Genomic DNA, 18666 nt, shown 5'->3' with positions numbered 1-18666 from the left:
CCTATCTGTAAGAATTTACTGCTTTTTCTTCCTGTATAATTATATTTTTTTAATCTTTTGGACTGTTCGTCAAACTAAAGACATAGTGAACAGTCACTTTGGATTGTAGTGCAATTGTGATTTGCTTTTCTGTTGTTTTATGAACCAAAAAAAGATTTGTATAATCAAGAAATGGGCCACTGAATTTATTTATAATGAAAATAATCAATGTTGTAGCGCTACCACACAGTAAGTATTGTCATCTTTCATTATTTTACTGATATCAAATTGCTTCATTCTCTCTGACTTCTGATGAAAATGGTGTTGAACGAATACTAAAAGTTTGCTCTCTGAACTAACTACTCTGTTAAATAAGAATTTTAATTTTGAAGTGATTGAAAATAGTGAAAAATATGAATTTGTTGTGAGTTTAAAATTTAAAATAAAACCATCTGTCCAAATCCTTTAAATTTACATTAAAAATACAACAAATACCCAGATTTAAGGAGTGGTAACCTGATGATGCTTGCAGCCAATTATCAAAACTATATTTTAACCAGCTAATCCACACAATCACCGTGAGCTTCAGGTCATCAGAGGACAAATATCTTTTGTTTCCTGTGTTTTAATTTATCTTAGAACTACTTTGCATCCTCTGTCTCCTTCAGTCTCTCCTGTATGCCACAAGCACCTTCAAGGATAAAAAATAATAACAATACCGGCAACAATAATCAGCACTCATCAGATGATAGCGAGAGCCTTTCCCGTCCTCATAACACATCTCTATTCTGCGCCATGATTTGACATTTTTAGTTGTCAAACACAACAAAGCATGTACAGCTAAGACATACGACACACACGCTGGTTCCAAAACTGTTAACAACGCTTGCCGACTCTCTTTGTCTCCACATGTTTCTATCAGCTGTTGGCCAGGCTTCATTTTCGAGCCGACCTGTGACCCAGCATGCCACAGGCCTGTACACATGGCTGGCCGAGTCATCCATCCGTGTGTGTGAATCTGTGTGTGTTTATGCCGGCGGCTCTGTTAGCGCTTGTTTGTATCGAAGCTCTTCATCGCTGTATTAGTAACGTATGATTACTTTGGGTGCATGTGTCTGTCGTTGTGCGCCCACAGATGTTCACACACACCAACATCCTTCTGTCCAGCTGCATCTCAGGTTTACCTGTGTGGAGCAGGACTTTAAAAAGTGTTCTTACACCCGTAGAAAGTTCAGTGTCTTTTCTTATGCAAAACTCTGGTGGTTGACACATTGAGTTAGTGCTGTGTGCTTCAGGTCAAACAGCCACCAGGAAGCCCCTCGTATCTCATCTAGCTTTCTTTAAATACAATTTGTTCTGCTGTGGTCAACCTTGGAGCTCCGTCACGAGAGTTTCCATCATGCTTTTCTTCAGTTCACTGCGTTTTCTCATACTAAGGGAGGCTTAGCAGCATATTCACACGGGCATGTAGAGACTGTGCATGTGTTCACATACATACACTCGAACACATCACACAAACTGCCTCTGGTTTCCGGGCTTTCTGTGCACCATCTGGTTCCCATTAATTAAGTGTAAAGACAGCAAACAGTATCTGTGTTGCACACATGTACGAGTCCGTGAATAAACTGTGTGCTTTGGAATCTGTAGCTTAATTAATCAGCTTCATAATAATGCATGCTTCAGTCGAGTGGCGTCAGCAACCAGCAGCAAGTGCAAACTGTTTTTTTTTCAACGTAGTACATATCTGAATAAAACTGGAAGAAAGGAGGTATGCAGATATCTTTCTTATTCAAGGACATTGATCTAGAAATGTACAAACCTCACTGCATTGATGTACACTGAGTAATAAATCTATAAAGACTGTGAGAGTTGACTGCTGGAGCACTCAGCACTCAAGTTTGTATTTCAACCGAGAATACTGAGCCCACAATTTACCTCAAATTAGATGCAGGTTTAAAAAGCTAATTCACCTAAATCTCCTCAAACATTAGTTTTTTCCTGCAGTACTTTCCAGAGTGGTATCCATCCATGCAGATAGTTTGGGTTTCATTTGCCAAGGTCCTGAGATATCTGTCACTGAGACACCTTGTGGAGCCAAAGTGAATGAATTTTCTTTCCTGTACTGCTCAGATAATCAAAAGAAAAAACATGTCTTCCCAGAAACACCATCCCAGTTCCTCTGGAAAACTGTTTATTTCTTTCTCAGTCTTGACATTTTACCAAATGATGTTTCTTCACAGATTACCAGCAAGTAGCCCGTTTCATGCTTCATAAGGAGAATTCAGCTCATGCTTGAGCCACCTTAGATATAATTGGTTTGAAGACTTATATTGTTTTATTATTTACACAACCCATTTTTTAAAAACATTTCCCTGTTAACAAGAGTTTATTCATTATCTCGAAGGTTTGCCCTCATGTTCGACTCAGTGCAGGATGGTCATAATCTTATCCTGTGTCTTCATTACAGGTTCTGCCATATTGTTTCTGTTTATTTACCTTTATTCATGAGAGTGTTCCAGGTTCTGCTTCCTTCCGTCTGTTTCTGTATCTTTACGTAGAACAAATCATGAGGTTAGCACCTCATCTGCTATCATCATCAGTAACAATGTCTTTATTGTGTTCTTCAGGCCTCCAGTCCCAAACTGACGACTCACTGCTCAGATATCCAAGAAGTCCGTCGTTGCAACCGACTGGAGATGCCCGACAACTTAAACACATTTGTTTTAAAGGTATGTACAGCTTTTCAGACAGATGGAAATAAAAGGACTTCCACAGGAACTCTCTGAACTCCAGATTTTCCAAATCATATTTCACAGACTCTGACCACTGAGATCTTATACATTCAATCCAACAGAAAATTGAAACGGGATAAGCACTTTATTGATGCAAAACTCACTAAATAGCCCCAACTTAGACCTTGTTGGTTAAAACTGAAAGGATGTTTGACCGAAATTTCATCACTTTTAATCTTTAAAAAAAATTTAAAAAGTGAAATATCCAGAGATTTCTCTGCTGTCCATCCATATGCTCTATCAACTGTGTTTTACCAAACACACTCCTTTTTGCTGCACTACTGCCCTTGATAACTTAGAAAACTTATAAAAATGCATGTATTGCAGCATTTTAGTTGAACTGTCTTTGTTTGCTGAGTACAACTGAGGAGTGGATTATCCTACAGAAGTGTTTTTATGGAAAATTTATTGATTTATAAATTTTTTCGCTGTGAAAATTATTGCTTTCCAGTGTAGCAAACATCAACCCTTGGTCACAGTAATAAAGGGAACTGCAAAGTTTTCACAACAACATCAGCAAGTATTTGATAACAGTTTCACACATATGTTGTGGAGAGTGTGTCAGCTTTTGCTTTTTTTTCTTTGAGGAAATGTCCTCTTATAGCAGACGACCTACTAGACTTCTTAGCAGTAACCCCTTAATACTGTAGGTTGCAAGTTGTGTTTATTTTCAACTTATTAATGCTATGTTGTGTATCTACAATATGTCTGTTTTCATAATAGTTTTATTTATATACTGTAATGTGTGTTGTCTTTCCTGTTGCATTATGAATCATTATAATGGAGGTAAACTCAGAAGGTCTAAGATGACAAATTACGTAACCCTGTTTTTTTGTAGTTCAAATAAGCTAAAATTGGTAAGCCACTGCCAAAACAGCAATTCAGTTTACTGTTAGTCCACTCGTTTTTGTAGTACACTTTACCGGCTAATGTAATGTGGATGGTATGGTTGAAAGTATCTTGTTGTCTGCAGGTTAATCAAGGTAGTTTGATATTCGAGACGGACAACGACCAGCAGGTCAGCTCCTGGACCACAGAGCTAAAAGAATGTATCAGCAACAGGTGAGAAACACGTCAGCACAAAGATACATGTTTATATGACCCGAATATCAAAGCACAGTCGAACACAAGGGATTTCAAATTTGAGGGATCTCCAAAATGTTGTTTTTTGGTAGGAAAAAGTAAAGTGAAGATACTGCAGTTTTTTTATGTGTGTGTCTTAAGTGAAAACCACAACATCACTTCAGTAACTGAAAGCTACCGAAAGTAAAATTCACCGGAACATTCTTCTGAAGTACAGTTTCGAGGTACTTCAGTGTCAGTTTCATGCTACTTTAATCCTCTACACCTGTAAATTTCAGAGGGAAGTATTTTACTTCTTATTCATTTGACAGCTGTAGTTACTTACATGTCATACAAGAATTTACACAAAAAGCACATGATAAGCTACTAGAGCTTATATCTAGTTGAGAGTTCATGTTTCTAATGTCTGTGAAACATGATCTTGGTTTCATTAAAATAGGCTCAAATAGGTAAAATTTTGCAATGTTTCATACAAAATTCAAGATTGCAGGGACATGTGCCAAGAAATTATGCAAATTTGTGAAGCAGAATTGTGTTTTCTCTTCTTTCCTCTCAATATTTATTTCACAGCATCACAGATTAAACCAACTGCTTCATTAGGAAACTTTTAAAATGCAGAATTTTAACTTGTAGAAGTGTAACAGCAGCCTGCGTTGGTATTCGGCCCTCATTATGCAGCATTTTCCTTCTAAGCGAAAATATTTAACACTTGACTGTTTTTAGTGTTTGTGGGTGTGCTGGATGTTTACTCGTGCTCTGGTATGTGTTTGCAAATGCAAGTAAGAATATTTTTTGGCGTATAACGTGAATGTGTGGATAAATGAGTGTGTGCGCCGGTGCTTGTTTGTCTACTCCTGAGCTTTACCGTTTGCATTTGCTCTTGTGTAAGTCTGTGCATGCATTCGTTTCGGGCTCTGCAGACTGGAGCAAGTTTGAGTTTTGTTATATTTGGAATATTCCTGGAAATAATCAGTCATCGGGCTCATCAGTCAATCTAATATTTACACAAAACCCTCGAGAGGCAATGTGTCTTGTGTGGACAATGTTTTGTTCGGGCTTGAAAAGAGCTGCAGTAAATGTAATCTTGAAACTGAAACCGAGTTCAAGTGTGAGAGACGTGTGGGAGTCTTGGAGGCCTGGTGGTTACTGTGATCACAACATCTCTGGTTCGATCTTAACAGAAGACTTTGTTACACGTGCTCTCTTTCGCTCCTTTCATTTCCTATCACCTCTTCAAAAACCAAAACAAGCAAAAAAAAAAAACGCTTAAAATTATTGGAGGACTGTAAAAAGAAAATAATTCTAATTACCTGAATGATCAAACTATTTTTCATAGATCAGATTACTAAATCCACCAAGAACAGATTAGACTGCTATGCAGCAATATGATGATAATTGTCACCTAATTTAGTTTTTTACAATAATTGTTCACTGAGGTGTTTGGCATCTATTCAAGACCCCGGAAATTAAATCTTAAAGGATACATGTCACTAAGGGAAATGAAGAAATTGATTAACCCTCTAGAAACTCATCTCTGTGCATCAAAGTTATATTTTTGGAAACGATACCCTCCTGCCTTAAAACGTCTTAAATATGAGTCTACGCTGGCGTTTCCCCTAGAATATGCAGATCTATGCAGGGCACTTTTCTTTCCTTTTTACCTCTCCCCACTTGCTGTAGCTCAAGCACACCAGCTCACCTAAAACTCTGCTTGAATACTGGAGCAATTTAGCTGCACGTTACAACTGCAAACTGATTCTGAAGAATAATAGTGATACAGAACCCTGTAAGTTGGCATAATTGGTTCCTTAGGTTTGCTTTATATGAAATACAGGCAATTTAAATCTGACTGTTTTAAGGTGGAACTGCTCAGTGATGGCACTGGCTGCTTATTTTGCAAACGATATGACGCCTAGTTTATAGAAAACACCATATACACGTAACAAGGTAAAAAAAACTAGAAATGCAGCAAAACCAGAACAAATATTAGTTGTTTCTTCAAGGCGAAGCAGCGTGTACTTTAACCCGTGGATTCTAACTGAGGCAGCTGCTTTACAGAACTGATCGAGGCCGCTTGTGATTCCACTAGATGCACCGCAGCACATTTCAGAAGCGGCACTCTGCTCTGAAAATATGCGCTTGGTCTATTTTTGACAGACGCCACGTCAAGCTGCATAGAGCGGATCTAGCTGGGGGGGAATCTGTGACACAGGACAGGCGTGCAGTATCTGGTCAATTTTAAAAATTTCGTAAAATATGTGCTCCGCACTGCTGTGAAAATAGTGGTGATGGCTGTTCAACTTCAGCTCAGCCACAAAGAGATATTGTCTTCTTTGCTGTTTGAAGGCTGCTTCCAATACTGGCTCAAACTTTACAGGGGGAGAAGAAATGCAAGGATTTCTCCTCCTCCCAACAGGCACTAAATATCAAATACAGGAATGAAGTAGTTATGAAGGTGAGTAGATTTTTAAAAACAAGGATAACTGAAAATCTTTAATCTGTCTTCGTAACTGGACTTAACTGGGTTCGATTTGTTTGTAGGTTCAAGCACAGCAAAGTAGGAAATAACACAAAAAAACACACAAAACACACAAAAGAAGAAATCATTTAACTACTTACCCACAATAGAAATGCAAAAATAAAGGAAACGGGACCAAATTAGCAAATCAACAACATTAGGTAGACAAAACACTACAAAACACTCTTGGTGAGGTATGAAGCCATGCAGAGGATCGACAAAATGTCAGACTGTGTGTATAGAAACACTCAATACAAGTAATACTCATTGGAGTACTCACTAATGTAACACAACTTAGAACTGAACTTCTTCTCTTGTTACAGAGTAATCGATCCAACCTGTGTGTATGCAAGTGTGTATTTCTCTACAAAAGCACGTGTGGAGGAGGTTTGAAACTCAGAGAATCTCAGGATCCTTCTTGTTTCTGCAGATGTTTGAAATTACAAACACACACACACACTAAAAAAGACACACGTTTTTGGTTAATTTAGACAAAGGATGCCATTAATTTTGTCTGAATTCAATACAAATGTTTCCATATCGGAAAAATTAGCATCACTACATGCCAGGTGTTCATCTAATCTTAATTGTGATCGTACATGCCTTCTGGTGCTGCAAATAACGTACATGTCTTATCATTTAAGGCCGAGTTCTCATTTAATTGAATGGACTTGCAGGATGCTTTGGCAAAAAGTTGACATATCGCCTAAAGTAAAATGTGCTGAACTGCTCTTTCACCCTGTCAAATCAAAGTAATACCTACAAAGGTTAAGCATTTACACATCATACCACTCGATGAAAGACTTCTGTGCTGGATGCACCTGTGTTTTCTCACTCTCAACTCCTACCAAAGCTTCCTCTCTTCTGGAGCTGTATTTCAGTAAATGATGAGTACCTCAAGTAGGGTTGCCTGGCAAAAAAATCTGAACCAGACTCAGGCTTTAGCTGCAATGCTATTTCCTCCAAGGTGCTGCTTTGGATGAATTAAATGAACGTCTACATTTTTGTTGCGTTACTTTGCAATGTGAATATTTCTGCAGTTAAACTCACTCACTGTAATAATAAATTCCATTGAGCTGCTTCACTTTCAGGGTCCTGACAGGATGCATGCCGACTCACTGTCACTTATACAGAACTGAGCTATTGTTAGTGTTATTAGAAACACCTGAGCTTTTCCTACCCTGACAAGTCAAACTGCCTGCTGTGAAAAAGGCCTGTTGTGCAAATGCAAGCACCATGATTTGTGTGATTCATCCTGTTGAGACTACAAAGGCCCACAAAAAAACAAAAGGCACCGAATTCCAGGAGGCAGTAAGACTGGTATAAATACTTTCCCTTTAGATGTGGTCGGATATTGTAGGTGTAGTTTGTTTCAAGCATACTGACGGCTTGACACTAATCCGTAAAGCTTTGCTGACTGGCTGAAATGTCTGCTTAGCGAGACTTAAACTCAAAATGATTGTCACAAAGATAGAAGAACAAGAACTCGCTCACACAGTGAGGAGAAGGGAGACTTGCCTTCCTGTTATTCGGAGCGCTGCAAACTCAAGTCAGCATTTAAGCAGGATTTGCTCCGGCTTCCCTGTTTAACCTTCCCGTTCTCAGCTATGTTACTGCAAACACATACTGTGTGTACGTCTGTGTGTGTTTGTGTGAGAGTGTGAGCAGTGAAACTGAAGAACAGTAAGTCTTAGTTCAGATCTGAACTGGTGAACTGGACTCACTTCCTGTCTGTGCTCCGTGTCTTTGTGTTCCTGCAGCCTGCTGTTTCCTCCATGTTCACTAGACTCCCCCAACAACACACACACATGCACACTTGTGTGTCTATTGTTGTGAGGACCCTCACTGGCATAATGTATTTTCTAGCCCAGTGGTGGCAAATGAGCCAAATCTGACCCCACTAACCCTCTGAGCGCTAAGAAGTTTCTTGGTTGTTTTTGCTCCTGTCAGATTTTTACATTTTTTCACTGCAATATGAAGTTCTGCACCTCTATGGAAACAACACAACCATACTGCATTTTGTGCAGTATAACGTAGTAATAGTGGCATAAATCATAAAAAAGAAAAAAAACAAAGTTGCCTTTCTTTCACTTTTTTTTTCACAAAAACTGAAAAAAAAAACTGTAATTATCATGTACACCAGTTTCCAGCCTAAAACTCTCACAACTGATCACCACAACTCATGACTTCACAGCCGCACCAAGAAGCACAGATGTTTTTGTTATCTACTGAATGTGACTGAGGCAAACGCTTTATTTTAACAATTATTTTTTTAATGAGGTGTGAGATTTTTAGGAAACATCTTGATTTTCAGCTTATATTTAGTTAAACCTAATCTCCCAAAAAACAAAAGTGACACACGATTAGTTCATGGACCATTGAAAAGTTGACAGTCTGACAATTCTTCCTGTCACAGTTTCTTGCTCTAGTAATCAGTGTAATTTTGGCAGTGTTTATTGTTCAATAACATACCTTTCAAAAGTGCCAGAGGGCTTTGTTATTGAGGGATAGTAAAATTAAAACTGTCCTTTACTGTTGTGTAATGGAGCAGGAATGCAGCAGAACTGACAAGGATGCTAGAGCTTTTGCTTGATATAGTCACCACTGTTACTAAGTTATTTTGATGAAATATTACGGTTTTAAGCTTAGATTTTTGATGGCATGTGTCATGTTTAAAGTTTGATGTGTGTCAGAAAGTTGAAAATCTGGCAATTCTTTCTGTTTTGACAGTTTCTGACTGATAAAAGGTGTAATTTAGCCTTTTTCAAAGATAGCATTCCTTTGAAACCCATGGATGGGTTTTAGGGGTTCAGAGGGTTAAATAGGCTCCATTAGCCCTTATTTCTGCATTCAGAATGTGCTTCTATACTCAAATGTAATCCTGAAACAAACTTAAAATGAAATAGAAAGAAACAGAGTAGATGTGCACCTGTAAATCTATGTCTGCACGTTATTATGCAATGCTGGAAACACTGGCCCACGGTTGAACATAACTGTTGACCCCTATGACAAACACAAGCTGGTCCTTGCAAAGATAGCCATACAATTACACATACACACATCTTTCTTGGGCTCTGTCCTGCTTATGACAAAAGTTAGCATCAATTGATCAATAACACATTTATTCTTGAGAACAGGTATAGTAACAGTTACTAAATGAAGCATCTACGCTGAATTTTGCGGCGGCTTCAACAGCTTTTGGTCACAAACTGGAAAGAAGATGCTGATGTTCAAGGACAAATTCAAACTGAGAAACTTCTTGTCATAAATGGTGGAACCTAATTGTAAAAAATAAAAACTACAAAGGGAGTTAATCATGAACGTATCTGTTGCCTACCTAACCGGGGTCCAGAGTGAGAATAACGTACATGTTTTGTGGGTGATAAAGTGTGTAATCTAAATCTGCTCTTGTCCTTCAGGTCAGGCAACGTGGATCTGGAGCCCCTCCCCTCCCCGGCTGACAGCTCTGCTCCAACCAATCACAGAGGGAGCTCAGAGCCAGGAAGTCAGAGTGAGTAGTGACATGAGGTGACGATGCTCCTAAATAAAAATCAGACACAGCCTCTGACTGTCAGGGTGAAGTTGTGTCTCAGTTTCAAAACCCCTCAGGTTTACAGTCCCAGTGGTGGATGTTGACATCCAGATGTCAAATTGATGGGAAGATTTATCTGCTTAAAAACAATGCAAAATCCTGTTGTCCATCGTAATCAGCGGGTAGGAAGCCACAGCATGACACAGGTTGTTAAAAAAGCAGGTTGCTGCGGTTATTTGAAAGAGAAACAACAAAAAATAGTAAAATTATTCCCGAAACTGATGGATGATTGTGTTATATACATCCAGATTATAATAAACAGGAATTGTCTTTTAAAAGTGGGGGATTAGTTAATAATTTCAGATTATTTTGGACAATTTGGAGCAGCAGTGCAATCAGTAAATACAATAATTAACATCTTTTAAGGTGATGATACAGCAAACTGTCTCCTTTTCACATTAACATTTATTTGGAGTCATGTTTGGGTCTCTTTTCAGCTCTGGTATTTTTTCAGGTAGGTATGTAGGGTGCAGTGGGTTTTTAATAGCTTATTTGTGGCCTTCTCCGGCTGACAGCAGCTCTGATGAGAGCAGCGAGTCAGAAACAAATAGTAAAGCGGAGGACAGACAGCCAAACAATGAGCTGAAAGAAACAAACGTCCTGTAGATCCGAGAGGACATGCAGAGCTGTGTGACGATTCACTGAGTTTGTCAATATGAGCGACACTGTTCACATTGCATGCAATCATTTCACCCATTGTTATCTTCTGAACTCCTAAACCCACCGCTGGGTTTGAAAGTCATGACATAAAACACCAGGGTTATACCGTCTACCAGAGGCAGAAACTGTACAAATCAGGAAGAATCATCAGATTTTAACTTTCCATTAACTAATCATGTGTGACTTTCATTTTTTTGTTGGGAAAACAAATCAAGCCCAAGCTTAAAATTGTGATGTTTGATCTAAATCAATTTATTCTACGTTGTTGAAAATTTCCAGTTTCCTTTAATCAGATTCTGTGGAAAAACTAAAAAATTCTGCGCTCCTCAGCACAACAGACAAGCCATTAACTGTAACCAACAGTCACGTGATAAAAATTCGGGGACTTTTTGGCTGAACTGCAGTCAATAGCAGGCTGTGTTCACACAATTATAGAAACAAATGAAAAATCTAAGTTATGAAATATGTCACATATGTACAGCTGCCGTTTTCCCAGTATTAGTAGCACCAGTGGGAACTTCCACAGTATATTTAATTTAGTAAAAAAAAAATCAAAGCCATTCAATTTTTTAAAAATGATTTGTAGCATTACAACTTTCTCATCCTACTGAAGAAAAACATTTTTGAGTTCTCTCTACTTCTAGTCATAGTTGTGCTCTTTTCTTCGAGCTGCACAACTTCAAATATTAGTGAAAAATATGCCCACAGTGAGTGAAATGTGCCAGGAGCAAATATACAACACTTTAAATCTGAGGTTCAGAGAGTCAATGCAAATATATTGATTCTCACAGCCAGCTCTGTTTACTTAAAAACTTTATTCCTCTGTTCACCCCTCCAGCTCCCGTCACCTTCACCCCACCGGAGCAGGTCCAGAAGACTGATCACTTTCTGTTCTCCTATCCCTGGTTCCATGGGCCCATCTCTCGGGTCAAGGCCGCCCACCTGGTCCAGAGCTCTGGACCGGAGGGACATGGAGTGTTTCTGGTCCGACAGAGCGAGACCCGCAGGGGAGACTACGTCCTCACCTTCAACTACCAGGGAAAAGCAAAGGTACGGACTCGCAGTTTCAGCTGTTTGTGTGACTGAGGCCACGTTCGCATTTGCAGCTCAGTCCATATGCGGAAGTGGTTCACCGAAGAATTTGGTAACACAAATAAATTCCTTTTCCAAACCCACATTGTTCTTCTTTTTGCACATCAAACTGGTGCGATCCTCATTTGCTGACGGTGGTCAGCACTTAAATGAGGAAGCATTAGGCAGACACCACGCTGATGACAACGACCATAAACAAGTGCAAACGCTGACCGCTGGGGTTAAGAAATGGAGTTGGCACAGTTCAGCTCTTGCTCTCAGATTCAATAAGTGCGGAAATCTCACTGTCTTTTCTCCATGTTTTCTTTCCTCGCTCTTCTTGTCCGTCTCCCTGCAGCACCTGCGCCTCTCTCTAACAGAATGGGGTCAGTGCAGGGTGCAGCACCTGCGCTTCCCCTCTGTTATGGACATGCTCAGTCATTTCCGCCTCTTCCCCATCCCGCTGGAGTGTGGAGCCGCAGGCGCCGTCACGTTGTCCAGCTTCGTAGTGGCGGGTTCCAGCCCTCCATCACAGGGTGAGACTTGGCCCTCATTTTTGTCCCCTTATGAAACAGAAAAACAAATTATTTTTTTAATTTTCGGAATAATATTTAAAGGTTGTGGTAATGTCTCAAGCTCAGCGTCCAGTTGGGAAACAAACACAAGAGGCTCAACATTTCTTGACTTCTCTTTACTGCCTGTTTGAAAAGTTCTGCATCATTTTGAAAAAAACTATGAGACGCTGCTTTGTTTTAAGGGGTTACAAGGCAAAAAAGATTCATCAGTATCACTTAATTTGAAAGTATTGCAAAGAGTGAAAACATATAATGTTGCTGAATTCTTTACTGCACAGAAAACTTTGGATGCACAACTATGGCAAGTGTGCCAGGTCAAATGTGGACTGGATGGATGTTTATATCCGACTGTTTGAGAAATAATTTACTTTTATTTTCTGATCAAGTGATGTTGCCATGTTCTTAGCAGTTATCTTGATCAACCAGTCTTAGTATTCCAAAAAGTAACAATAATCTAAACTTCAAAAATAAGGTTCAGTATAAACTTTATTCCTCTGAACTCTACACAGTTTGTGGGTGTTTTTTTTCTTGCTTCTGTCACATTTTTACTCACTGTGAGCTCATTTTTCACTGCAATATGAAGTCCCTCGCCTTTATGGAAACAGCACAATCATGGCTAGAATGAGAAAAATAATTTAAAGATGTATTTTCTGTAGTATAACAAAGATCAAATGCCTTAAATCATTAAAAAAATAAATGAATAAAGATAATTCCTTTGATTTTTCATTTTACAAAAATTGAAAAACCCAGAATGAGCCTCTACAACATTTTCCAGGTGCCCAAATGGGTTAACAATACAGCAAAAGAGAAAAGGTGGCTCTACATACTATAGATATTTTACAACATACAATTTGAATGTGTTTCCATACTTGTCTCCTGTGTGCTCTGTGTAAACACAGCCTGCAGTTGAGCTGAAAAGTCCCAGATTTTTTGTTATTAACGGTTAGTCACAGCTGAGTCAATCAAGACTTTTTGGTTGCAAAGGTGGGCGATAAGTTTTTTTTTTTTTTCGGAGTGTGGTTAATCCAAATGGTATATTTTTAACAATTTTTTTAAATTGAGGCATTTGAGCTTGATTTGAAGCTCAGATTTGGAAACCAGAAATCACACATGGAGAGTTAATGAACTGGCAGAGAGTTGAAAATCCAACCTTTCTTCCTGTTTTTACAGTTTCTTGCTCTTAACATTGGAGCAAATTTGCTGATTTTGTTAGTTTTTTTGCTTTTTTATTTTTTAATGAAACGTCTTTGAAACCTTTTGGGTTTCAGGAGGTTAGTTACATCAGTGCACTCCTCTGCTGTTGTCATGAAAAGCAGGTATGCAGCAGAAATGTCGAGGACGGAGTTTTTGCTCGATATAGACGCAAGAACTCTCATTTCCTCTCCTCTTTTCTTTCCTCAGGTCAGCTCTCAGGCGCCCTCCTCGTCCCTTTCTCCCTCCATCGGTGGAGCTCGGAGCCCAGCTTGGCTCACTGCAGTCTGGCCCGCAGCTCCAGTCAGCCCCCTTCCTCCTGCTCCACCAGCAGCAGCAGCAGCACCACCACCTCCAGCCCCAGCTCCGCGTCCCAGCCGGGAAATCACCCCTTCACTCGCACGAACCCCGCCCCCAACCCCGCTCCGTTGGCGCCGCCTCCTCTGCGCCGGAGCGAATCGGTGGGGAGGAGGCCTCTGCTTCGCCACGCCAACCCTCACACTCCCATCATCCCTCAGCGGGACTCAGACTATGAGCTGGAGCCTGACCGGAGTCGCAAGCGGGCGATAGACAACCAGTACATGTTGCTCTGACCCACCATCACCTCCGACAGTCACCTGTGAAGCCAACATGCTCACAAACACACACCGCCCACAGCTCCATGTGGGCGCGTGACACTCTCAGATCTAACTAACCTGATTACAGCAGACTCGTGAACTCGAGCGAACGCTTCTTTGTCCGATGAACGCGTAGGTCTGCGTATGTCGAAGCATGCACACACACACTCCTCATATCTGTGCTGGGTGTGTGTTTTACCAGAGTCAGACCCTCGCAGCCTCCACCCAGAGTGTCCACAGTGAATGTATTTGTAGGAGTTTTATAACAGTGTTGACTAAGGTGATTATTCTTGTTTTATGGATGTTGAGGTTCCGTGTGTGAGAGAGAGGAAGAGTCACATGAGCAGCAAGTCCTCGAGCCTGAGCAAAAAACTATTTTTTCAATATTTCTATTCTGGTAAATTCATACCGGAGCACTTAATTTCATTTCTTTGGCACTTAACCTGAACTGATGGGAGAGCACTGCTTGCAAAAAAAAAAAATTATTAAGGAAGTACTCCTTTAAAATATTCACACAAAGATGCCAGTGTGGAGCAAAACCCAACTTTTTACACAAACAGAATTCAAAAACACTCTATTTTCGAGTGTTATTACGCTCCATTAGCTATTCCTCCTCTTGTGCATTATTATTATATATTTAAGTGCATATCGCTTTCAGTGCACTTTGGAAACTGTGTATTTTTTCTATACACAGATTCTTTTGTAGAAAAGTATAAAAAATAAAGTTAAAAAAAAAAAAGAGGGGAAAACTTGGTTAAAGTCAGCCGGGAAGCTTTTCCCAGAAATTGATCCAGCAACCGCTTTTCAAACCTTCACCGAAGCTATTGCAGAGAACCACAGAAATGATTCAAGATCAGCTTTTCAGCAGCACTTGTTTTTTTACCTGAAGCTCAGTGTGTGTTGTGTGTCTGCATGTGTCCATTGTGGTGGATGTGAGATGAGTAGAAGTTCAGTCATTCAGTGTATTAAATGCTGATCTCAGTCTTGGAATTGTGTGTGTGTAAAGTTGTGTCATCAGGTGTCTCTGTAGTGTTAAATTTCAAGAATCAAGTGTTATGTGCACAAAATGAATTGAAATGGCCTCAAAGAAATAATTTCTGCTACAAAATCAAGGAACCTGGAGTGATATAATTGCAATAATATATATATTTTTTCCACCCTGCTACCCTGAACAATGGTTAAGAAAATGGATGGATATTAGGATCGTACTTCTGAGAGTTTTGTCCCTCTAAATTAATACCAGAAAAGTGTACTTCTGCTGTGTTGTCTGTTGTTTTGTGTAGACATACGACAGAAGAAGCTTCTCGAAACACAGGACACAGTACATAAAGTTAATTTATTTCCAGGTATTATAAGTGATCGATGGCGAACAAATGAAACTATAATAATTCCACTCCATTTTGTCTTTTTTTGTGGCAAAAAAATGATTGTGTAAAAATGAGACTTGGCGCTCCCCGGTCTTCATTTTGTGCTCATAAATCAGAAAAACACATCCAACAGAAGACGTAAGCTTGAACAGCTTCACTCCAAAGAGCATGAGAGGGGAAGCGCTGCACGTACAGACCGAAACCAAAAACCAGGCGGGCATTCGACTCAGTCTAAATGATTTGTCCTTTCAGTTGTGAGGGTCAAAGCGCTGGAAACTTCAAGCCAGGCTCAAATCACGTCTGCCATGGTTTGAAAATGTGGATGAAACCCTCAAAGGGCTCAGGAAAGTAGGCGATGACACGATGCAGCTCCTAAAAAAAACACAAGTGCCTCTGTTCGTATTAGCATGTATTTTCTGCAGGAGTTGCATCATGTTTCCAGCTCTACTTTTTCTTCACTCATAGCATTAATTATTTTTCTTTCTGTGTAACTTCATCACAGCAGCTACACTATATGTAGGAGAACTTCTATGTTTTTTTTAATGAGAGCAAAGTTTGCAAAAGCTTTGAAATTCCATCCTCCAGCTTCATGTTTCTGTGCTCTTTAACTGGATTTTAGCAATCTTTTCGGGGGCCGTGTGAGTTCGTCGTCACACCTAAACCACCAGTTTAAAGCTGCAACAGGTGTCAGCTCAGGTGTGACCTTTCTTGCTGACTTAAGAAACATTTATTGGAGGTTTTTTGACGTCCAAAAAATAAATCCTCTACCAAAGCAAGTGATTTTGATCCAGTCACCAGTTTGCTTGTGGTGTTTCATCTCATTAATCTGAGATTCCTCAAAAGCATCCAAAGAGCTGATTCATAACCCACACTTTATGTCGTTTCTGCGCACTTCTGACTCTCCCTGCAGAAAATGATCGTAACATTTGGTAACATAAAAGCAGCAGTTTGGACGTGACACACCAAAGATGAATGAAATATCAGATTTTCTGTAATTGAAGCTTTCGTTCGATTAGCAGCCTTTGGGAAATAGTGTGCTAGGATTCGTCTGTTTGTCTTCTAACTCGCTTTAACACTAACTTTAGCAGATGATTTTCAATTTGCCTTCAGTGAATCTGTGCTTTATGTATGGTTTACACCTGATTCTGTCTCCTAAACATGTAATATCCTGCTTTATTTTTTTAAGAGAAAAGCTTTTTTTGTTTTTTTACAATGGTTGTGTCGTTCTCTTTATTGTATTGTAGACTGACATCTTTTAAGGGGAACAAAAACAAGGATGTTTTTGGCAAAAGTACGGTTGGTCTTCCTGCCTTTTATGCGCCAGAGTCTAAACAAATCCCTCATCACCTCTCTTGTTTCATCTCTGCTAAATGAAAGCAACGGTAACAGTAATTGTTTCGAGTATCACTCTTTTTTTTCTTTTTTTTTGGCAGAATGACTGTGCCTTTGCCAGAAAGCTGCTGTTGCTTTTCCCCTTTTTATTCGAAGCTCAGGGCGTTGAGTGTGTAGTGCAATATGAGAGATGCCCCGTGCTTCACAGTTTTTTAACGTACGTAGGGAGCAATCAGAGGCTTCCGTCGATGAATTCAGTGAGTGAGAATTTCAGCGTTTGCACCTGCTCATAGACTGAAGGGAAAAAAAAGTGTTCCCAGAAAACCTGCTACTTTCACCACCAGAGCCGCCGTGTTTTTCTGTCGCTTTACGGCTTCTGCCTGCAAGAATCGAGTTAATGCTAAAGAAGATCCCCGTGTACCTCAGGTGTCTTTGATCCTCAGCATCTTGCTCCAGAAACACCTCTCGTCTCCTTCCGCCCCCTTCCAGTATGTTTATTTTAAAATGTCCAGTTGATGAATGTAATGTGTTCTCAATACTGTTCATCCTGTTTGTTAACTTAGCACTGTAAACATTCCAGTTCAACCCAACATCCCCTCGACAGCCAATGAAAACCGCAACAGCTTCTACCATCTGTCATTGTGTTTGCATCCCTTTCAGTTATAAGCATCTAAATTATATTAAATATATATCAACTGTATATTTGACTTTTTTAAAATAAACCTAACCAAAAAAAAAACCCTTACCAGTCTCCTGTTTCCTTCTGTGGTTAAATTTTTTTTGTCACACCATAGATTACAGATAAATGGTGGGGTTTTTTTTGTTTTGTTTTTTTTTTGACAGGGTTTTTAGAGCATCTGATACTAGGAAATAAAACTGGTGTGCTTATAAGTCTGCAAAAATGTATTAAAAGTCAAAATAAGATACTTAAATTAAGGGAAGACTTGTAAGATTTGAGAAGTTTCTTGTACTTTGTTCTAAAAGTGAAATAAGAATCCATCATTCTCTTGTATCATTGAAATATATCCCAGTTAGGTTCTAAATTAACTAACTAACTATGAATGAACACTTAAGATAATTAGGGTGAGAAGTTTAACTCGGATTACATTAAGACATTTACTGTTTTCCTTTTTAGGTTTTCTGAAATGATACATTATGTATCCAAGTATGTGCTAATTTGCATTCATTTCCAGAAAAGAAATCAAAACTTTGGACTGAGCCAGCTTCAAAATGCTCTCATTTTGTTCCTCTTTAAATCGCTACATAAAGTGTTGGAAAATCCCAAACGTGTTCATGTAAACCACTATCGCTGGGTGAAATTAAAAACTTACAGATATCAAAGTGCTCCAGATCAAGGTTACAATCGTTAACAAAAACTAACGAAATAACGAAAACTAGAAATGATAAAACATTTTCGTTAACTGAAATAAAAATAAAAACGAAGCTTTATTAATAAACGATAACTAACTGAAAGTGTAATAGAGTCCTTACAAAACTAAAAGTAACTAAAATTATAGAGAAATTGTCTGTAGTTTTCTTATTTGTGAACTGTCAGCAGGAGACAACAGCACATCACGTGACGTGTGTGTGTCTCCGTGTTGCCGTCCGTCCATCCGGTCACAGACAGGCGGGTCTGCATGACCCGCAGCATGGCAGCGAGAGGCGGGAGAAAGCGCCACAGTCCTATTTGGGATTATTTTGAGTATGACTGTGTGTCAGATAAGAGCAAATGCCTTGTGGTGGAACGTGGGGAAATTTGTGGCGCATTTCTGAAAGGTAAAAACCCCACGAATCTTAAAGGGCATTTAAAAAGTTCGCATAAGGAGGCTAACCTAGCTTACCTAGCTAACCTAGCTTACATTGAAGCCGCCCGACCCCCCTCGACGGAA

At 39.5% G+C, this 18666-nt stretch overlaps 1 protein-coding gene across 3 annotated transcripts in view; it reads left to right on the top strand.

Annotated features, from left to right (window-relative positions):
- The window catches only part of sh2b3 (SH2B adaptor protein 3), a 61766-nt gene extending 44244 nt beyond the window's left edge, over window positions 1-17522 (top strand). For all 3 annotated transcript variants that reach the window (XM_023264456.3, XM_023264458.3, XM_023264457.3), the window contains exons 3-8: window positions 2607-2708; window positions 3745-3833; window positions 9792-9883; window positions 11463-11674; window positions 12054-12231; window positions 13672-17522. In XM_023264456.3, the coding sequence (XP_023120224.1) occupies window positions 2607-2708; window positions 3745-3833; window positions 9792-9883; window positions 11463-11674; window positions 12054-12231; window positions 13672-14054 (1056 nt within the window). In that variant the 3' untranslated portion in view covers window positions 14055-17522. The remainder of the gene's footprint in view (window positions 1-2606; window positions 2709-3744; window positions 3834-9791; window positions 9884-11462; window positions 11675-12053; window positions 12232-13671) is intronic.
- Window positions 17523-18666: the final 1144 nt, after the last annotated feature.

The sequence above is a fragment of the Amphiprion ocellaris genome, chromosome 6 (genome assembly GCF_022539595.1).
Source record: "Amphiprion ocellaris isolate individual 3 ecotype Okinawa chromosome 6, ASM2253959v1, whole genome shotgun sequence".
In the NCBI taxonomy this organism is placed as follows: Eukaryota; Metazoa; Chordata; class Actinopteri; family Pomacentridae; genus Amphiprion; species Amphiprion ocellaris.
This window is presented reverse-complemented; position numbering and strand designations above follow the sequence as displayed.